General features: G+C 42.2%; 2 protein-coding genes across 15 annotated transcripts in view; one reads left to right on the top strand and one right to left on the bottom strand.

Moving 5' to 3' along the window:
- The window catches only part of LOC147033350 (uncharacterized), a 193,042-nt gene that overhangs the window by 172,735 nt on the left and 3,914 nt on the right, over window positions 1-16,393 (bottom strand). The window lies entirely within an intron of this gene.
- LOC147033351 (uncharacterized) overlaps window positions 1-16,393 on the top strand; it is a 49,925-nt gene that overhangs the window by 27,250 nt on the left and 6,282 nt on the right. For 10 of the 11 annotated variants that reach the window (XM_085871598.1, XM_085871595.1, XM_085871602.1 and 7 more), the window contains one exon: window positions 9,890-14,414. The exons of the other annotated variant lie outside the window; for it this stretch is intronic. In XM_085871598.1, coding sequence (XP_085727724.1) covers window positions 9,890-10,956 — 1,067 coding nt within the window. In that variant the 3' untranslated portion in view covers window positions 10,957-14,414. Of the gene's footprint in view, window positions 1-9,889; window positions 14,415-16,393 lie in introns of those variants that run through there. 11 annotated transcript variants of the gene reach the window in all.

Consider the following 16,393-nt stretch of genomic DNA (forward strand, 5'->3'; position numbering starts at 1 on the left):
TGCGCTTTGCTATCAGTGGTTACTTTGTCCGATATTATGACGATCTGACGATCCGTAATGGTGAATTTATCTTTAGTGTTCGCGTTCTTTTTCGGACCAATTTGTGCATATCGTTCAATGGTTTTGTTGATGTGTATTGGGTGGTCGCTAGACTACTGTTATTCTCAGGTTTTCCATCTGTCTGTATGTATGTAATGGACAGCTCTGGAGGCCAGAGGAGTCAACCAATTTTGATGAAACTTGACTGGTAGGTTCATACCAGGGTCTGGTTGTATGCTTTTGAGCACCGTTGCTATGTACACCACCGTTGCCGAGCACGGTGGTGTACATAGGACTTTGAAATTTTTGAAAAAATCCGAAAAATATTTTTGTATATTTTTTTAGAAAATCAAAAATCGGTTTCTGCGCTTTTATGCGCACTATAATCAACCTCTTTGTCAAAAATTTTCAGCCCGATTCGTCAAAAACTGTATGACTAGTATACAATTATATAGCGACCACCCATGTCGCCTACCGGCTTGCTTCAAACATTATGTGTATTGACATCGTCGTTATGAAGATCCACACTAAAGAGCCCAAAATCTTCAGCTCTTCTTGAGACTCAGTCTCGTAAAAACATTGATTCAGCTCCCAAATTTGTGGAAACGAACAGTTCGGTTTGGAGAAGTTAAAAACTGTGTTTTTCTCATACCGTGTGCATTTGTTTCACCTTATTCTATGGTAGGATGCTAATAGCTCCAGAAAAGAACCCAGATTTTCCTTGACTCATTTGCAATTCCCATTTGTTTTGTGTGCTTTGGTTTGACCCGCTTGCAGCCAACTCCTTTTTACCATATGTAAATAATCACAACATCTGTGGATCTATCATTCGAAAATTATCCATCACAAAAGCAGTTTCCATTTGGTATGTTGAATCATGTAACAACAAACAAAAGTTGCTTCCTAAAAATAAGACGTCCATTGATTACATATTGCAGGCAAGTTACCACTTTGGAAAATGCTGACAAGAATGGAAATGAGCCACATGCTACAGTTTCAAGTTGTACGCAACCTTCAGAGTCCCAGTTATCATCTTTTCCAGCCCTGGAATCTGAGTTGACCCCGGCGCAATCGCGCGACTTCAAATCTGGTGTTTCTCCTCCATTGATACTTCTCCCACTGCTGGCTTCAGCCATTTACTTAGGAAAGTACTTCAAGGACATTGAGAGCCTCACAGATGATCAGAAGTACAAGTTACTGACTGAGCCATTCATCTCCGGCTGCGACTACAACCTCCCTTGGATTAAAATGTACAACAAGAACCGTTCCTTTCAAGCAAACTGGTAACAGAAGTATAATGGCCTTGTCTATTCCCCATCATTGCAAGGTGGCCTGTACATGTACTGCACCCTCTTTGCCAAGAATCATGATCAGCTCAGCATATTTGTCAGCAGTCCATTCACACAGCTAAAAAAGTCATCGGAGAAGCTGGGGCAGCACTTCAGATTAGTAGGGGCATATGCAAAGAAGTCACACAAAGATGCACTTGCAGACACTTTGATTCAAGGCAATGATGGAGAACAAAAAACAACCCGCCAACAGATGGGTAAACAAGACAGCGACAATTTGTGTGGCAAAGAATAGGGCGAGCTCGAGTCCATTTTCAAGACAATCATCTGTGCATGTCAGAATATCCCTCTCCGTGGCCACTGTGACAACGTAAAGTACTTGGATGTTGGACATTGCAACCCAGGAAGCTTCCAAGCACTACTGCAATTTTGGGTGGGTGCAGGGGACAAAGTGTTGGAGCAACACTTTAAAACATCGAGCAAGAACTGCACATCCGGATCAAAGACTACTCAAAACGAACTGATAGAGTTGTGTGGTAACCACATTAGAGTTAATCTGTTGACAGAGATTTGTGAGGCCATGTTTTTCACCATATTGGATGGTAAAGTTGCCTCTGCAGCAAACAAAAAGCAGATGTCTCTTATCATCAGATTTGTGGACAAAAATGATGACATTCGAGAAGAGTTCATGGCATTCCTTGCTTGTGACGAGGGGACAGATGGAAAGATACCCTCAAACACCATATTGTAGATGTTCAAGAGGCTTGGAGACTCAACATTGAGAACTGCAAAGGTTAGGCCTATGATGGTGCCAGTGCCATGGCAAGCAAAATTAAAGGGGTGTCGAGCCGAATCCTCATTGTATATCCCAAGGCCACATACAATCACTGCGCCTCGCACATCCTGAATCTATGCATGGTGAAGAGCCTCAACATCTGGATCGTGCAAAACATAATGGACTTGGCGGATGATGTTGCGAGATTTTTTGGTGCCATTGCCTTGGCAAGCAAAAGTAAAGAGGTGTCGAGCCGAATCCTCATTGTATATCCCAAGGCCACATACAATCACTGCGCCTCGCACATCCTGAATCTATGCGTGGTGAAGAGCCTCAACATCCGCATCGTGCAAAACATAATGGACTTGGCGGATGATGTTGCGAGATTTTTTTAACAACTCTCCAAAATGATGGTGCACTGGAGAAAGTGATAGATGAGCAGCCTCCTAACTCAAATGCTGGGCCAGGGCCACATGAAGATGAAAGACATGTGTTGGACACGGTGGGTAGAACATCACGACTCATTTGAGGTATTCCATATGTTGTACCTGCCAGTGGTGTGATTCCTGGAGGACATCTGTGGGGACTATGTGCACAACTGGAACTGAGACACTGTAATGTACAATATCTTACCACTTGGGACTGACACAATTCCAGTTCATCGTTACATTGGTGACAACACATCACATCATGGCCTTCACCAAGGTTTTGTCAGTTGGCTTGCAGGGTGGAGGTATTGACATGGTCAAGGTGTATAGGCAGATCGACTCTGTCACCAAGAGTCTGCAGGATGTCACAACCTTCAGTGACAAGTGGTCCATGGAGGCAAGTAGACTGCCCTAAGATATGGGAGTGATGCCGACCGTGCCCCGTAACGCTGGACGGATGCAGCACCATACCATCACCCCCAACACAGACATAAGAATACAGTGCTTCAAACACAACGACAATTCCACTGGTCGATCACCTGCTCATAGAAGTTGAGACCCTCTTCACTGAGTATGCAAGATGGGCCACACAGGCACTGCACCTCATCCCACCTGTGATCTGCTGAACAGTAGACACACAAGTCATCATTGATCTGATAGACTTCTGCCACCACCAATAACAGTTGACACAGAGGTGCACACAGCTGGCAGATAAAGTGGAAAGGCAAGCCAGCATTAGAGGTCCCAAACACAGCTGCAAAAACCCTCAGACAGACAGACAGACAGATAGACAGATCATTCTTCCCCATCATCCACTGGCTGATGCATCTCTTCCGCACACTGCCCGTGATTGTATGAGTGTGAGTCTGAGCTGTCCATTAGCGGATTGAGACGTCTTAAGATGTACATGTGGACAGGGACAACAATGTGTGAAGATCAGATGAATGGACTGCTACTAATGCACATTCACTATGGTGTGGTCTTGGATAAGAATGGCATTATTAATGACTTTGCAACATGCAGTCCATGGAAAACAGAGCTTCTGAACATCATTAAGTAGAGCGAGTGGACTATAAGAGCCAACAATGTACAAATAGGAAACTGTCATTTTACTTAATAGACCTGTCATGACTAGCACAAGCTTACATTCATCATAATTGAGGACAGTACTTCTTCTTCTTCTTCTTCTTCTTCTTCTTCTTCTTCTTCTTCTTCTTCTCCTCCTTCTCCTTCTCCTTCTCCTTCTCCTTCTCCTTCTCCTTCTCCTTCTCCTTCTCCTTCTCCTTCTCCTTCTCCTTCTCCTTCTCCTTCTCCTTCTCCTTCTCCTTCTTCTCCTTCTCCTTCTCCTTCTCCTTCTCCTTCTCCTTCTTCTCCTTCTCCTTCTCCTTCTCCTTCTCCTTCTCCTTCTCCTTCTTCTCCTTCTCCTTCTCCTTCTCCTTCTCCTTCTCCTTCTCCTTCTCCTTCTCCTTCTCCTTCTCCTTCTCCTTCTCCTTCTCCTTCTCCTCCTCCTCCTCCTCCTCCTCCTTCTCCTCCTTCTCCTCCTTCTCCTCCTTCTCCTCCTTCTCCTCCTTCTCCTCCTTCTCCTCCTTCTCCTCCTTCTCCTCCTTCTCCTCCTTCTCCTTCTCCTTCTCCTCCTCCTCCCGTTAGGGTCGCCACAGCGGGTCAACCGTCTCCATTTCGCTCTATCCTCCACATCTTCCATTGACACTCCAACCACCCGCATGTCCGCCCTCACCTTATCTATGAACCTCTTCTTTGGCCTTCCTCTTCTCCTCCTGCCTGGCGGCTCCATCTTCAGCATCCTTTTCCCGATATACTCCGCTTCCCTCGTGTGCACATGTCTAAACCATCTCAATCTCGCCTCTCTCACTTTGTCTCCAAACCGTCCTACCTGCGCAGTCCCTCTAATATACTCATTCCTTATCCTGTCCATCCTCGTCACTCCCAACGAGAATCGCAGCATCTTTAACTCTGCCACCTCCAGCTCCACTTCCTGTCTTTTTGTCAGCGCCACCGCCTCCAAACCATACAACATAGCTGGTCTCACTACCGTCTTATATACTTTCCCCTTCACTCTTGCAGCTACCCTTCTGTCACAAATCACTCCTGCAACTCTTCTCCACTCACTCCATCCTGCCTGCACTCTCTTTTTCACTTCTCTCCCACACTCTCCGTTACTTTGGACAGTTGATCCCAAGTATTTAAACCCATCCACCTTCCCCACTTCAACTCCTTGCAACCGCACCATACTGAGGACACCACATCTCTTTTAGCGAAATATTGTCAAGTGAAAAAATAAAGGATGAATACATTGACTTGAGTATGGCTCGGTGGTACATATTGTGACATGTGAACATCTTAACCTCCAGTGAACCCCACCGAAAAATAATTGTGGATCCACCCCTGACATGGATTACTTAACTCGCATAAAGATAATATAACTCATAAAAGAATATTACACATTTTTTTGTTGAGATTAATCTTTCACGTTAAGTAAGAATGAACATACAGATGGTAGCTTTAAGCGAAAGTAGAGGTGAGGAGTATTATTTAATTGCAGAAAGCGAGACAGGCAAGCAATTGGAGGACAGGACAAGAAGGCTACAAGATGTGCTGGAGGAGATTGGGACCATACTCTGTTCAGAGTGTTGGTGCTGCCTAAGCAGTCTCCTTGGCTATTAGACACAATCCTGGACGGGTCGCCACTCCGACACAGTGCACCAGCATGCTGGCATTCATTTTGCCGACCTCGGAAGGATGACAGGCCGAATCAACCCCACCTGGTATTAATTCAACAGCCGAGTGGGGTTTGAACTCAGGATCATAGGATCCCAAGCCCGCAACCCTAACCATTGAGCCAACACCAGGTATTGCCGAGCATCATGAGAAGGAAATGTCAAACTGCATCGCTTCCTTCAGACACGGGTGCGATTTATTTCACTGTCTGTCTGCCTGGCAGTCAAACAAAATTGAAAATCATTCCAAACTGGAAACTTACTGTTATTAAGGACATCATAATGGGCACATACAACAGACACAAATAATGAATTTAACGTGTTAGATAGGGTGATGTAATAGACTGTGGAAAATGGTGGTAAAACCCAGAATTTATGTAATTATATGACTTTTACATTCTTTATTTTATTTAGATTTAATCATATGTTTGAACACTGTCATACACAAATCACCTGCCATAATACTTCCAAGAACCTCCAGTTTTGCAATGCTTCAATTTAAATCAAGGTTAATTGGGTGGTGTATAAGAGTGGCATTTGGCACTACTTCTGGATTACTTCAACAGCACCAAATGTCTGCTCTGTTGTTTTTAACGGTCGTTAAAATCATTATTTTATTAGAATTGAAGTGTAGTACTGTATATAGTTGAACACTGCATGGGGTATTGTGTTCTATGAACTCATTTGTTACCTCCACCACCGAAGGGTGAAGGAGGCTATGTTTTTACCCCTTTCTGTTTGTTTGTTTGTTTGTTTGTTACTTGCAAAATCGAAGATTTTTCAAGTACATTGGTTAGTCGATTTTGTTAGTCTGTCTGTCTGTCGTCGACAGGTCACAATTTTAAACCGATCTTCACAAAACTTCACCACATGATAGAGTTTGTCATAAGAAAGAAGCCTATCGTTTTTGAGGTCGAAAGGTCAAAAGGTCAAAAGGTCAACAACTTAGCTGAGATTTCTAAAATCCTCAATTTTCATCCGATTGACTTGAAATTGGAAGAGGATTTATATTTCAGGTCACTGAATTCAACTAGCCAATTATTTTTGAGGTCAACATGGATAAAAAGGTCAACATAGGCCAAAGGTCAACAACTTAGCTGACATTTCTAAATTCCTCCATTTTCATCCGATTGACTTGAAATTTAAAGAGGATTTATATTTCAGGTCACTGAATTCAACTCGCCAATTATTTTTGAGGTCAACATAGATCAAAAGGTCAACATAGGTCAATGGTCAACAACTTAGGTGGGATTTCTAAAATCCTCATTTTTTTCATCCGGTTGAATTGAAATTTGAAGAGGATTTTTTTTCAGGTTACTGAATTTGACCAGCCAGTTATTTTTGAGGTCAGCATGGACCAAAAGGTCAACATAGTCTCAAGGTCAACAATTATGGAGGTATTTATAAGATCCTCAATTTTCATTTGATTGACTTGAAATTTGAAAAGGAAATTTATTTTAGGTCACTGGATTCAACCACCAATTATTTTGTAGGTCCACATTGGCCAAAAGGTCAACATAGGCCGAATTTCTACAATTGTCACTTTTCATCGGATTCCCTTAAAATTTGAAGAGGAGTTGCATATGAGGTGTGTTCAAAAAGTATCCAACCTTAATTTTTCTTGCGTAAACGAATGAAGCTAGGGAGGCGTGGTTTGGTGCACGTATGTAGGCGATCCTAATTCGTATGCGTGAATATTTTCCCGCCTGCAGAAGCTGTCAGTCGCCGACAGACCGCCGATGAGTGAGGAAGTGTAAGTCAGCGCCGTTGGATTTTCATTTTCGAAAAAATGACGGATCACTGTGGTCTCATCGCCAGTGATCACTGTGTTGAAGAAGTTGGGATCGCTGTTCACAGTCTCCAGCATGTCCTGTGCGATCTCCAAACGGAGTTGCTTCTGCTCGATCGTTAGCAGCTTTGGCACGAACTTCGCTGAGATTCTCCTTAAGCCCAAATCCTCAGTCACAATGGAATGAACGGATCCAATGCTGACGCCCGCCTCGTCTGCAAGTTCTCTGATAGCGATTCAACGATCCTGCATCAGCAGGGTCCTCACTTGGTCATTGACGATCTCATTTCAGGATGTTGAGGGCCTACCAGAACGTGCTTCACTTTCCACTGATGTGCGACCATCTTTGAAGCGGTTGTACCACTCTTTTATATGTGTGGTGCCCATTGCTTCGTTCCCGAAGGCCTGTTGAATCTTGCGGATCGTTTCCACTTGGGAATCGCCAAGCTTTACACAAAATTTGATGCAGTAGCGTTGTTCAAGTTTTTCCGTCATTTTGTCAAAAAGGAAAATCCGACGGCGCTCACTTACACTTCCTCACTCATCGGCGGTCTATCCGCGACTGACAGCTTCTGCAGGCGGGAAAATATTCACGCATACGAATTAGGATCGCCTACATACGTGCACCAAACCACACCTCCCTAGCTTCATTTGTTTATGCACGAAAAATTAAGGTTGGATACTTTTTGAACACACCTCGTATTTGGTCATTTACTTCCACCACCATTTATTTCAGAGGTCAAATTTGTTTTCTGGATTTTGCAAGTATCGTGCTCCACATGACGTCTTGTTTGTTTGTTTGTTTGTTTGTTTGTTTGTTTGTTTGTTTGTTTGTTTGTTCTTCTGTTTGCCTGTGTACAGGATATCTCAAAAAGTTGTGGACGGATCCGCATGAAATTTTGTGGACAGGTTCGGTGTGTGACTAGGACAAACTGATTAGATTTTGGTGAAGATCCGGATCCGACTACTAGAATCTCTTAAAGTGGTTCTTCACTATTGAGAGATAGGCCTCAACCGATATATAACACCGTCTCAAAAAGTTGTTTCCGGATTCGGACGAAACTTGTTGGACACGTTGGGTGTGTGACAAGGACGAATTGATTTCATTTTGGTGAAGATCCGAATCTGGATCTGGATACGATAATTATTTAATTTTTAAAAGTGATTCTTCACCATTGAGAGATGGGGACAACCGCTATGGTACTGTATCGCACGATATTTTAAAAATGTATTGGGCTCAATATGTTCTCATGGATCAGGCATTACGTGGCGGAGAAATGCGCTCTACCGAGTGTCCTAGTTATTATTGTGATGATTTGCATCCTTAATGCATTTTAGATGTTTAATTCCCTTTTGTCCTGCACTTGTACAATTGGGATTCCCTAGATATCCGTTATTGTCGGGTTTTCCGTGTGTGTGTGTGTGTGTGTGTGTGTGTGTGTGTGTGTGTGTGTGTGTGTGTGTGTGTGTGTGTGTGTGTGTGTGTGTGTGTGTGTGTGTGTGTGTGTGTGTGTGTGTGTGTGTGTGTGTGTGTGTGTGTGTGTGTGTGTGTGTGTGTGTGTGTGTCTGCAACGCGAGGCTCCACAGCACAAACTAGCAAACCGATTTCAATGAAACTTGGCGAACAGGTGCCATATGGGCTGGGAGTGTGCGCGTTTGGGTTTCATTGCTAAGCAACCACCCGTTGCTATGCAGCGGCCGAAAAACCGCATTTTAAGAACGCAAACGGTAACTGACGTAGCGCCGCTTCTATGATGGGTAGAGCGACCGGACCAACTCCTGCCTATTCCTTGCATCCCCATCTAGTTATCGCGACAGCATAACGTTCCTCTATCTCTCATAGTTTCCGAATGGCAGCCCTCCGAATGCGGAAAGGTGGTGAACCAGGGAATATGTTAAGTGACCTTGACCTCTGAAACCGTCGACGGTGGAACGTTCAAATTCAGTGCATGGATAGAGTTTAATAACTACTACAAAATTGAACCGCAGCATTTTTCCAGATTCGATCACCAAGGGTGTTGGGGCTGAAATACGCAAAATTAGAAAAAAATACTTTTATCTCGACCTACGTTCACTATTTTCAAAACTTGTCCTACAGTTTTGAATGTGGAGAAACGAGACTTCGGAATTAAACACTTCGAGATATTTATAAAATTTTACTCGAGCCGATTTTTGATTTCGGTTTTATTTTTCAAATGGTAGTCCTGTGAGGAGTGCCAGTTGGCAAAATACGCAATAGGAAAAATCTTGCCAGGCAGAGGAACAATTGTATGTGAACCAATACGTCGTGGCAATGAATCTTCGTCGGTGGATCGGTCAGAATGAAAAGCATCGTATCCAGCGCTTCGATCCTAGCGGATCCCTCGTCGCCTACCGGCTTGTTCTTTATACTTCTCTGTATGACACTTCAATTCATCATAAAAGCTATTGTGTCATTAGACACATTTTGCATTTTTCTCAATTGTTTTTGCTTTATTTTGCCACAAATGAGAGCAGCCGGTGCTCAGTCTCGAAGTCAAAATTTCACATAGCCAACATTGTTGAGTTCAAAAATTGGAATGGCTGATTAATGTTTTTGACATAGACACTGGAGATCAGTCACATTAAATGAAGGCAGGTGTGGTGATTCACCAGATAGGTTAATGTGATTCTGCATGATGCCTTTTTGCCTGAAGTGTCCTCTTGTTCCTTTTACATTATGTATTGAGGTATTGGTAATGCAGCTTCCATGTAAAGTAATTTGTTTTGTTCGAAGGATTTTAAATTTCATAAATTGTTGATCACCTTTTCAACAAAATGGTCATTACTTGTTATCATTGTGACTGTTTGCTCAGGAGAACAACAGAATGTACAAAAGATCCCTTACGGCAGATGCTGTTTGAAGTTCACCTCAGAAGCAGCACTTCAGCTGCACCTCAAAAGGCACCATGAGATTTCTGTTGAAGCGATGAACAAATGTTTTAATGGCCGTTTGATGACCTACTTGAAGGACAACTTTAATAGTCACCTTAGGATGCGTACATTCAAACAAGATCAGAATGAGTGTCCTCAAACTTCAGTGGTCGTTGAGTCTTCAACCTGTCAACAACAATCTGAAACGAGCTACAAAAGGCGCCCATACAAATGCAGGATTTGTGGGAAATGTTTTCGTCACAAATTATATCTTAAAAGACACGTGATGTATCACGGTGCTGTGCTTCTTCACAAATGTAGTAATTGTGAAAAATCTTTCAATTGTGCATCAAGTCTTACAGCGCACATGCAAACTCACAGTACTAACTGTCCTTACAAATGCACGACCTGTGGGAAATCTTTCAAATGCTCATCGTCACTTCAATCGCACGTGAAAACTCATTGTGCTGAACGTCCGTACAAATGCACAACTTGTGGAAAATGTTTCCTTCGTCCATCAGCGCATAAAATCCATATGAGCTTTCACACTGGTGATCGTCCTTACAAATGTGAAATTTGTGAAAGATCCTTCGTTTTGCTGTCTCTTCTTAAAAGCCACTTGCGAACTCACACCGCTTCACACAAATGTGAAATTTGTGAAAAATCTTTCATTCGGCTATCGAATCTTGAAGTACACAGGCGAATTCACTCCGATCCGTACAGATGTGATATTTGTGGAAAATCTTTCAATAACCAACAAGAATTGAAAGCACACTTGCAAATTCACAGTGCTGAGCAGCTATGGAAATGTACAACTTGTGGAAAAGCTTTCAGTCATCCATCAAATGTTGGAAGACACATGAAGCTCTCCAGGTGTGGGCACCAACACAAATGTACAAACTGTGGAAAATCTTTTAATCGGGCATCCAATCTTAGAAGACATTTGACGATTCACACATTTGGAAATCATGAAGGGGAAGTACCACCACTGGAGAAGTTGATCAAATAATATGTTGGAAGAGCAACGATAGAGCCCAGATTGGGGGTGGGGGTGGGGGGCTCACCCTTCACCAAAATAACAGACCCTTCACTCGTCCAAGGAACAAGTAAATTGCCACCACAAAAGATTATCAAGTGCTATGCTCTATACAGAGCATCGGTTCTGCTGAAGCAGTTTCTTGACTCGGGTTACAATCCCGGATGGGTCACCTCTCCGACACAAGCTCGTCTGCTCTTCCTGAAAGACACCATTATATGTTTAATGCCCACCGAGTAATGCTGGCAGACAGGACACCCGGTTTGACGTCCATCTGAGGGATGGTACGCACATTGTTGTCTCGCCCTTCCTCTGAAATAGTTTATAGCTTGGCCGAGATCTGTACCCAGACTAATCAGGTCAGAGGTGAGTGTGCATACCTGTCGGCTATCTTATCAGCCCACACTCTCGAAATATAAATTTCAGCACGAAAATCTGACAAAGCAATCGATGGATTAAAATTTAGGAACTTGTTTTAAAATAACCTTTAACTATTTTGCTCAGATCTTGGGAAAAGAACAAAAATTGGGAACAGATACCACAAAATAAAGATATCTTTTAACTTCTGGAATTAATTTGCAGACCCTAGAGATCACAACAAGAAGCATCAACCAATGATTGAAAAGAAAATCCCCGATTCCGACGTACTCCCCGGCTTCTGGTTGAAGAAATTTCTTATCCTCGAGAGTCAAGAACGTTTATACTTCAGGTTTCAACAAACCCATCCAAAAAAGATCACTGAATGTAAATGTTCATGGAATGCAATACCTGCTTCCCAATATCTCAAGAAACAACTGCCTCAAAAATATTGACCAATAATGTGCTGACCAACGACAGATAAACAGAGAACAGGAATATTCGCACAAAAGAAGCATCACATCTAGTCTGACAAAAAAAATTCCTGAGAGCAGGAATAGAATGAGGGTGAAGAAACTGCTGCACAGCTAACGATTGCTTCTTGCTCATCAAATCCATCATACCAAACTGAAAACAGACGTGCCAAACTGTCATTGTTGTAGATTGACTCCAATCAGGCATTGAAGACGAGTCGCACTTGTGTTACAGACAACACATGGACTTGCAAAATCGACACAAACATAATTGGCTTCATGGAAGACACAATTAAACGATTTAAGCACAACCTTGATGTGACTTTGAAGGGACAACTCGATCCCAGATGTTAAAAGACGTGAAATTGTCTGTGAAAGTGGTCTCTTGCCAATATCTGGACCACTGAAGTTATGTGGTCAACAACCAGTGAAGGACATTAATATATATCTAAAGGACAACAGGAGGATATAGAAAATAAAAAAGAGCATCACGCACATACTGTACAGGGAATAAAGCGCTAGTTTTTCATCATGCCAAATGATGAATAACTAGCACAATCGTACTGGTAAAGGAATACTCTTAAAGGAATTTGGACATAAATTTGCTAAATTCACATTGATAGCAGGCAAAGAAAATAAGACAAGTAGCGGTACATTCAAGGTACACCGCCCCCATGCCAAATAAATAAATAACAAATCCACTAGCGCATTTGGTGCCCAGCGGTGACGTCATGCATCGCCTGGATATGGAATTGGGAAGGAGCGGTGTACAAAAAAGGTACAAATTCATGAATAACAGTACAAGAGTTCGGAAAGGAAACTTTATACAGATGTCTCAGAACATGAGAGGACATGGAATATGCCACTTACTATGAAAGGCTTCTTTTTTTCCTATACATATTTTTTAACAGGTTCTAGTACTTGTGGAAGATCTGCGACACAAATTGCGCACAAGCAGACAGATACATGAGACGCCACACCTGACTTTCGCACAAACACACCCGATGAGATTGGGGGAAATTATGTCACTTCCTCTGTTTACCAGAGATATCATCTTTATGACATCGCTTTTGTTTCCACAATCGTTGGGGCAATCGAGGAGGAATGACCTGCACATGGATGCCAACCGATGGTTGTTTGTCCGTGCTCTATCCTCTTAAATGTTGAGCATCAAGGAAGCAGCACGTGCCATTTTAAAAGTCTGTCGTATTACCGGGTGGGGGTTCGAACCACCAACTTCTGAGCGGAAGCTTGAACCATTATGCCACCAAGTCGAGGACGATCTGTGCAGGTTGTTGGTGCCAGTAACAAGTCGCATATATTGACAGGGTGCCACTGATTACTCACCTACCCTTCGTTTACAGCCACTGTAGGATGTTCATGGTCCACCAGTCGATGTTTGCAAATGGATCTTCAGCTGAATGACAGTTCAAAGTCGATGAAGTTCATCACTTTAGCAGTTCATTGTCTGGTTGACAATCAAACTCGGATAGCACTGCTCCAAGGCAAATGTGCTTCATTGTGCAACACTTTTAGCAGACCATACTTTGTTTGAAATCGTGTGTTTGAACATTTTAATGAAACAAGTTTAGGACACAAGATGTTTTATGCAATCTTTTTCTCTGAAGCACAAAAGGTTGAGGCACAATTTTTGTGGTTGTTGTTGTTGTTGTTGAATTTTGATGCTTATTTTTCTGTTTGCTCTGGAGTCTAGAATGCTGCACTTTGGAACCTTGTAAATTAAAATCACTTTGTGAGAGCATGTATTTGGTATTTGTGAGGAGGGATGGGTTAGGGTGAGGGTTTTGGATGGTGGGATTGGGCTTATCCATACATAACCTGTAGGAACAATTTGGAATATGAACTATGTTTTATTTATTTATTATATACCAGTATGTGCCCGTAAAAAAAAAAAATAATAATCAAACCACACAGGCCATTTCTTCGCTCTGGCGTGCCCGTACGTGCGTGGCCCGGAAGTTCGCATATCACAGTTACGATTATTCGCAATTTAGTTTTAATGGCCAATTATTCAATTAGCGCAAACGTATTTTGCCTTTTCGCAATGTCGTTGCAAGGAAAAACAAAAAGAGAAGAGAAGAGAGAGAAAAAAATTTATTTCCTGGTTCGGAGCATACCAGCTCACTCTGATGTTACCGAAATTTATGCACCGTCTAATATGAAAATGATCATAACTTGGGGCATTGTGTTTATCTATAAATGCGCATAAGAAATCGAGAAATTATTAGAATACACGAAGTCATCACTCTCCGAAAGTTCGTACGTTGTAACCTGTAATGGGGAATGTGGCTGAGCTTCCCTTCCCCCATTGGCCATGCCCACGCAACAACGTGTCTTGTCATTGGTTGGTAAATAAATGGCCATAACTTGGGAAGCACTTGTCCGATTAATATCAAACCTTGAAAAGGCACATACTCAGGTCCCCAGCAATATACCTGGCAAGTTTCAATTAGATTGTACTGGTGGTTGTCGAGAAATGGCGGTCACACACACACACACACACACACACACACACACACACACACACACACACACACACACACACACACACACACACACACACACACACACACACACACACACACACACACACACACACACACACACACACTGCTGGAATTATAGATAGATGATCATGAGAATCTGCAACCCTTCCTTTGGCTAATAAAAACCAATCTACTACCCTTTAAATGCAGCTCTGCCATGCTCCTCAATTAACCTCTTCTTGTTCCCCAACATGAGAGCGGTTGTTTTTATCGGCTAATAATGGCCAATTTTGAATGTGTTCATTGGGAATTTGAACAGTGAGTGACACCAACAATACTGCAGAGGAACAGACAGTTGACATAGAAAGAGGTACTTGAAAGAAAAATGCATTAAATAACTAAAGACTTGTAAACTGGATTGTGGTAGCAGGTGGGGCAGGGGATGTTGGGGGCAGAGGGATGTGTAAAGGCAATGTGAGCAGATGAAGGCTAAAATGTAGCCTAAAAAGTGCAGTTGGATTGAAGTTTCATCCGCAGCTTGATGTAGTCCTGCTCTCTCCTCTGGGCTGGCACCCCTGCCTCACTAGACACTGGAAACCAAGGCCTTCAGGAATCATTGGAATCTCCCACATTGAAGCTGAGTTCATGGGACAATCACTTTTTCCACCCCTTTTCCAAATTCCCATTTTTTTTTCTCCTTCCTGAAAGTTTGCTTCTGTATCCATTTTGTCCACCTGTCGTGGCAATTTTTGACCACCTCGAGACAGAAAGAACTTTATAGTTAAATTTAAGCTGTTTATTCAGTAATAAATAAAAGACAGATGCATGTGCACATGGAAGATAGCCTGGAGCAAAATCTCAAGCAGTCCTAATTTTACATGGATTACATTTGAGTGTATATATGTGTGTATATATGTGTGTATATATATATATATATATATATATATATATATATATATATATATATATATATATATATATATATATATATATATATATATATATATATATGTGATCTTACCAAGGCATGGTTTAATACATCAAAGGAAACTAATGGAAGAAATAGAGACCTCTTGAGAAAGCACAGATGGGTAAAATTACAAAACAGTCTTTTATCGGGCTTTGCACTCTAGATGGTCAGGATAGCCAGGCCATCTGTGGGCCAATAGATAAGTGATGCACGGTTTTACTACCCTAAAGGAATGTGCACACTGAGAGCAAACCTCCCTTCTTGCTTTCCCAGTATATATTTATTAAATTCTTTCTAATGCACTAGCTAAGGTGAATAAGCATTTTACCTCATTATAAATTCAATTAATATTTCAGTTTACCACACACCCCATGCGTCCTCTCCTACCCCTCTTTCCTCCATACTTCCCTTATTTATCCAAGTCTCCCTCTATTTTGTCCTTCAACCCTGCTGTTACTATTTCCCTCATTTTTCTACTGTTCCTTTTGTTCTGTTATGTCTTAATCTGTTCAGTCTTCTGGCTCTTTAGATCAAGAGCCCAGACGATTTATTCACATGAAAGATGGCAAAAGATTGTCAACAACTGATGCAGTGCAACCCGAGACACGAAGCAAGACTACCAGTTCTAGTTCTGCTCTAACTTTCACCAATGAGAAAGGTGTTCTTGGAAGTCAATGCCTTTTTTTGCGGAAAGACGAGGGAGAGGAAAAAGTCCAAGAATGATGAAGGCCTCCATCAATGTGTGACGAAAGAATGGTGCAGGCCAATCATTCTTCCAACATCACCACTCTTGTCGGCATGACTTTAACAGAGGAACAGAAGTCCAACTGGAAAAAAAAAAAAACACGACGAAGCCTTCCGAAAGCTATCGATTTTTCTCGAGAGTGAAGTCATCCAGAAGAAAACTTCTATTATGGCATCTGCTATCTTCAATATGTACAATGAACAGTACCTTACTTGTGGGGGAACAGAGGAGAGGATATATACAAGTACAGTGTACAGAGCCTGATATTGAAGATGAAGCAACGATTCACTGACATTAACAAATCTGGGATATTCGTCTTCCCCTGCTCATTGACCCCCTAACAAAGCCAATGCCATGT

This window comes from Eptatretus burgeri, chromosome 2 (genome assembly GCF_056783735.1).
Source record: "Eptatretus burgeri isolate ZD-2024b chromosome 2, Ebu_testis_v1, whole genome shotgun sequence".
Classification (NCBI taxonomy): domain Eukaryota; kingdom Metazoa; phylum Chordata; class Myxini; order Myxiniformes; family Myxinidae; genus Eptatretus; species Eptatretus burgeri.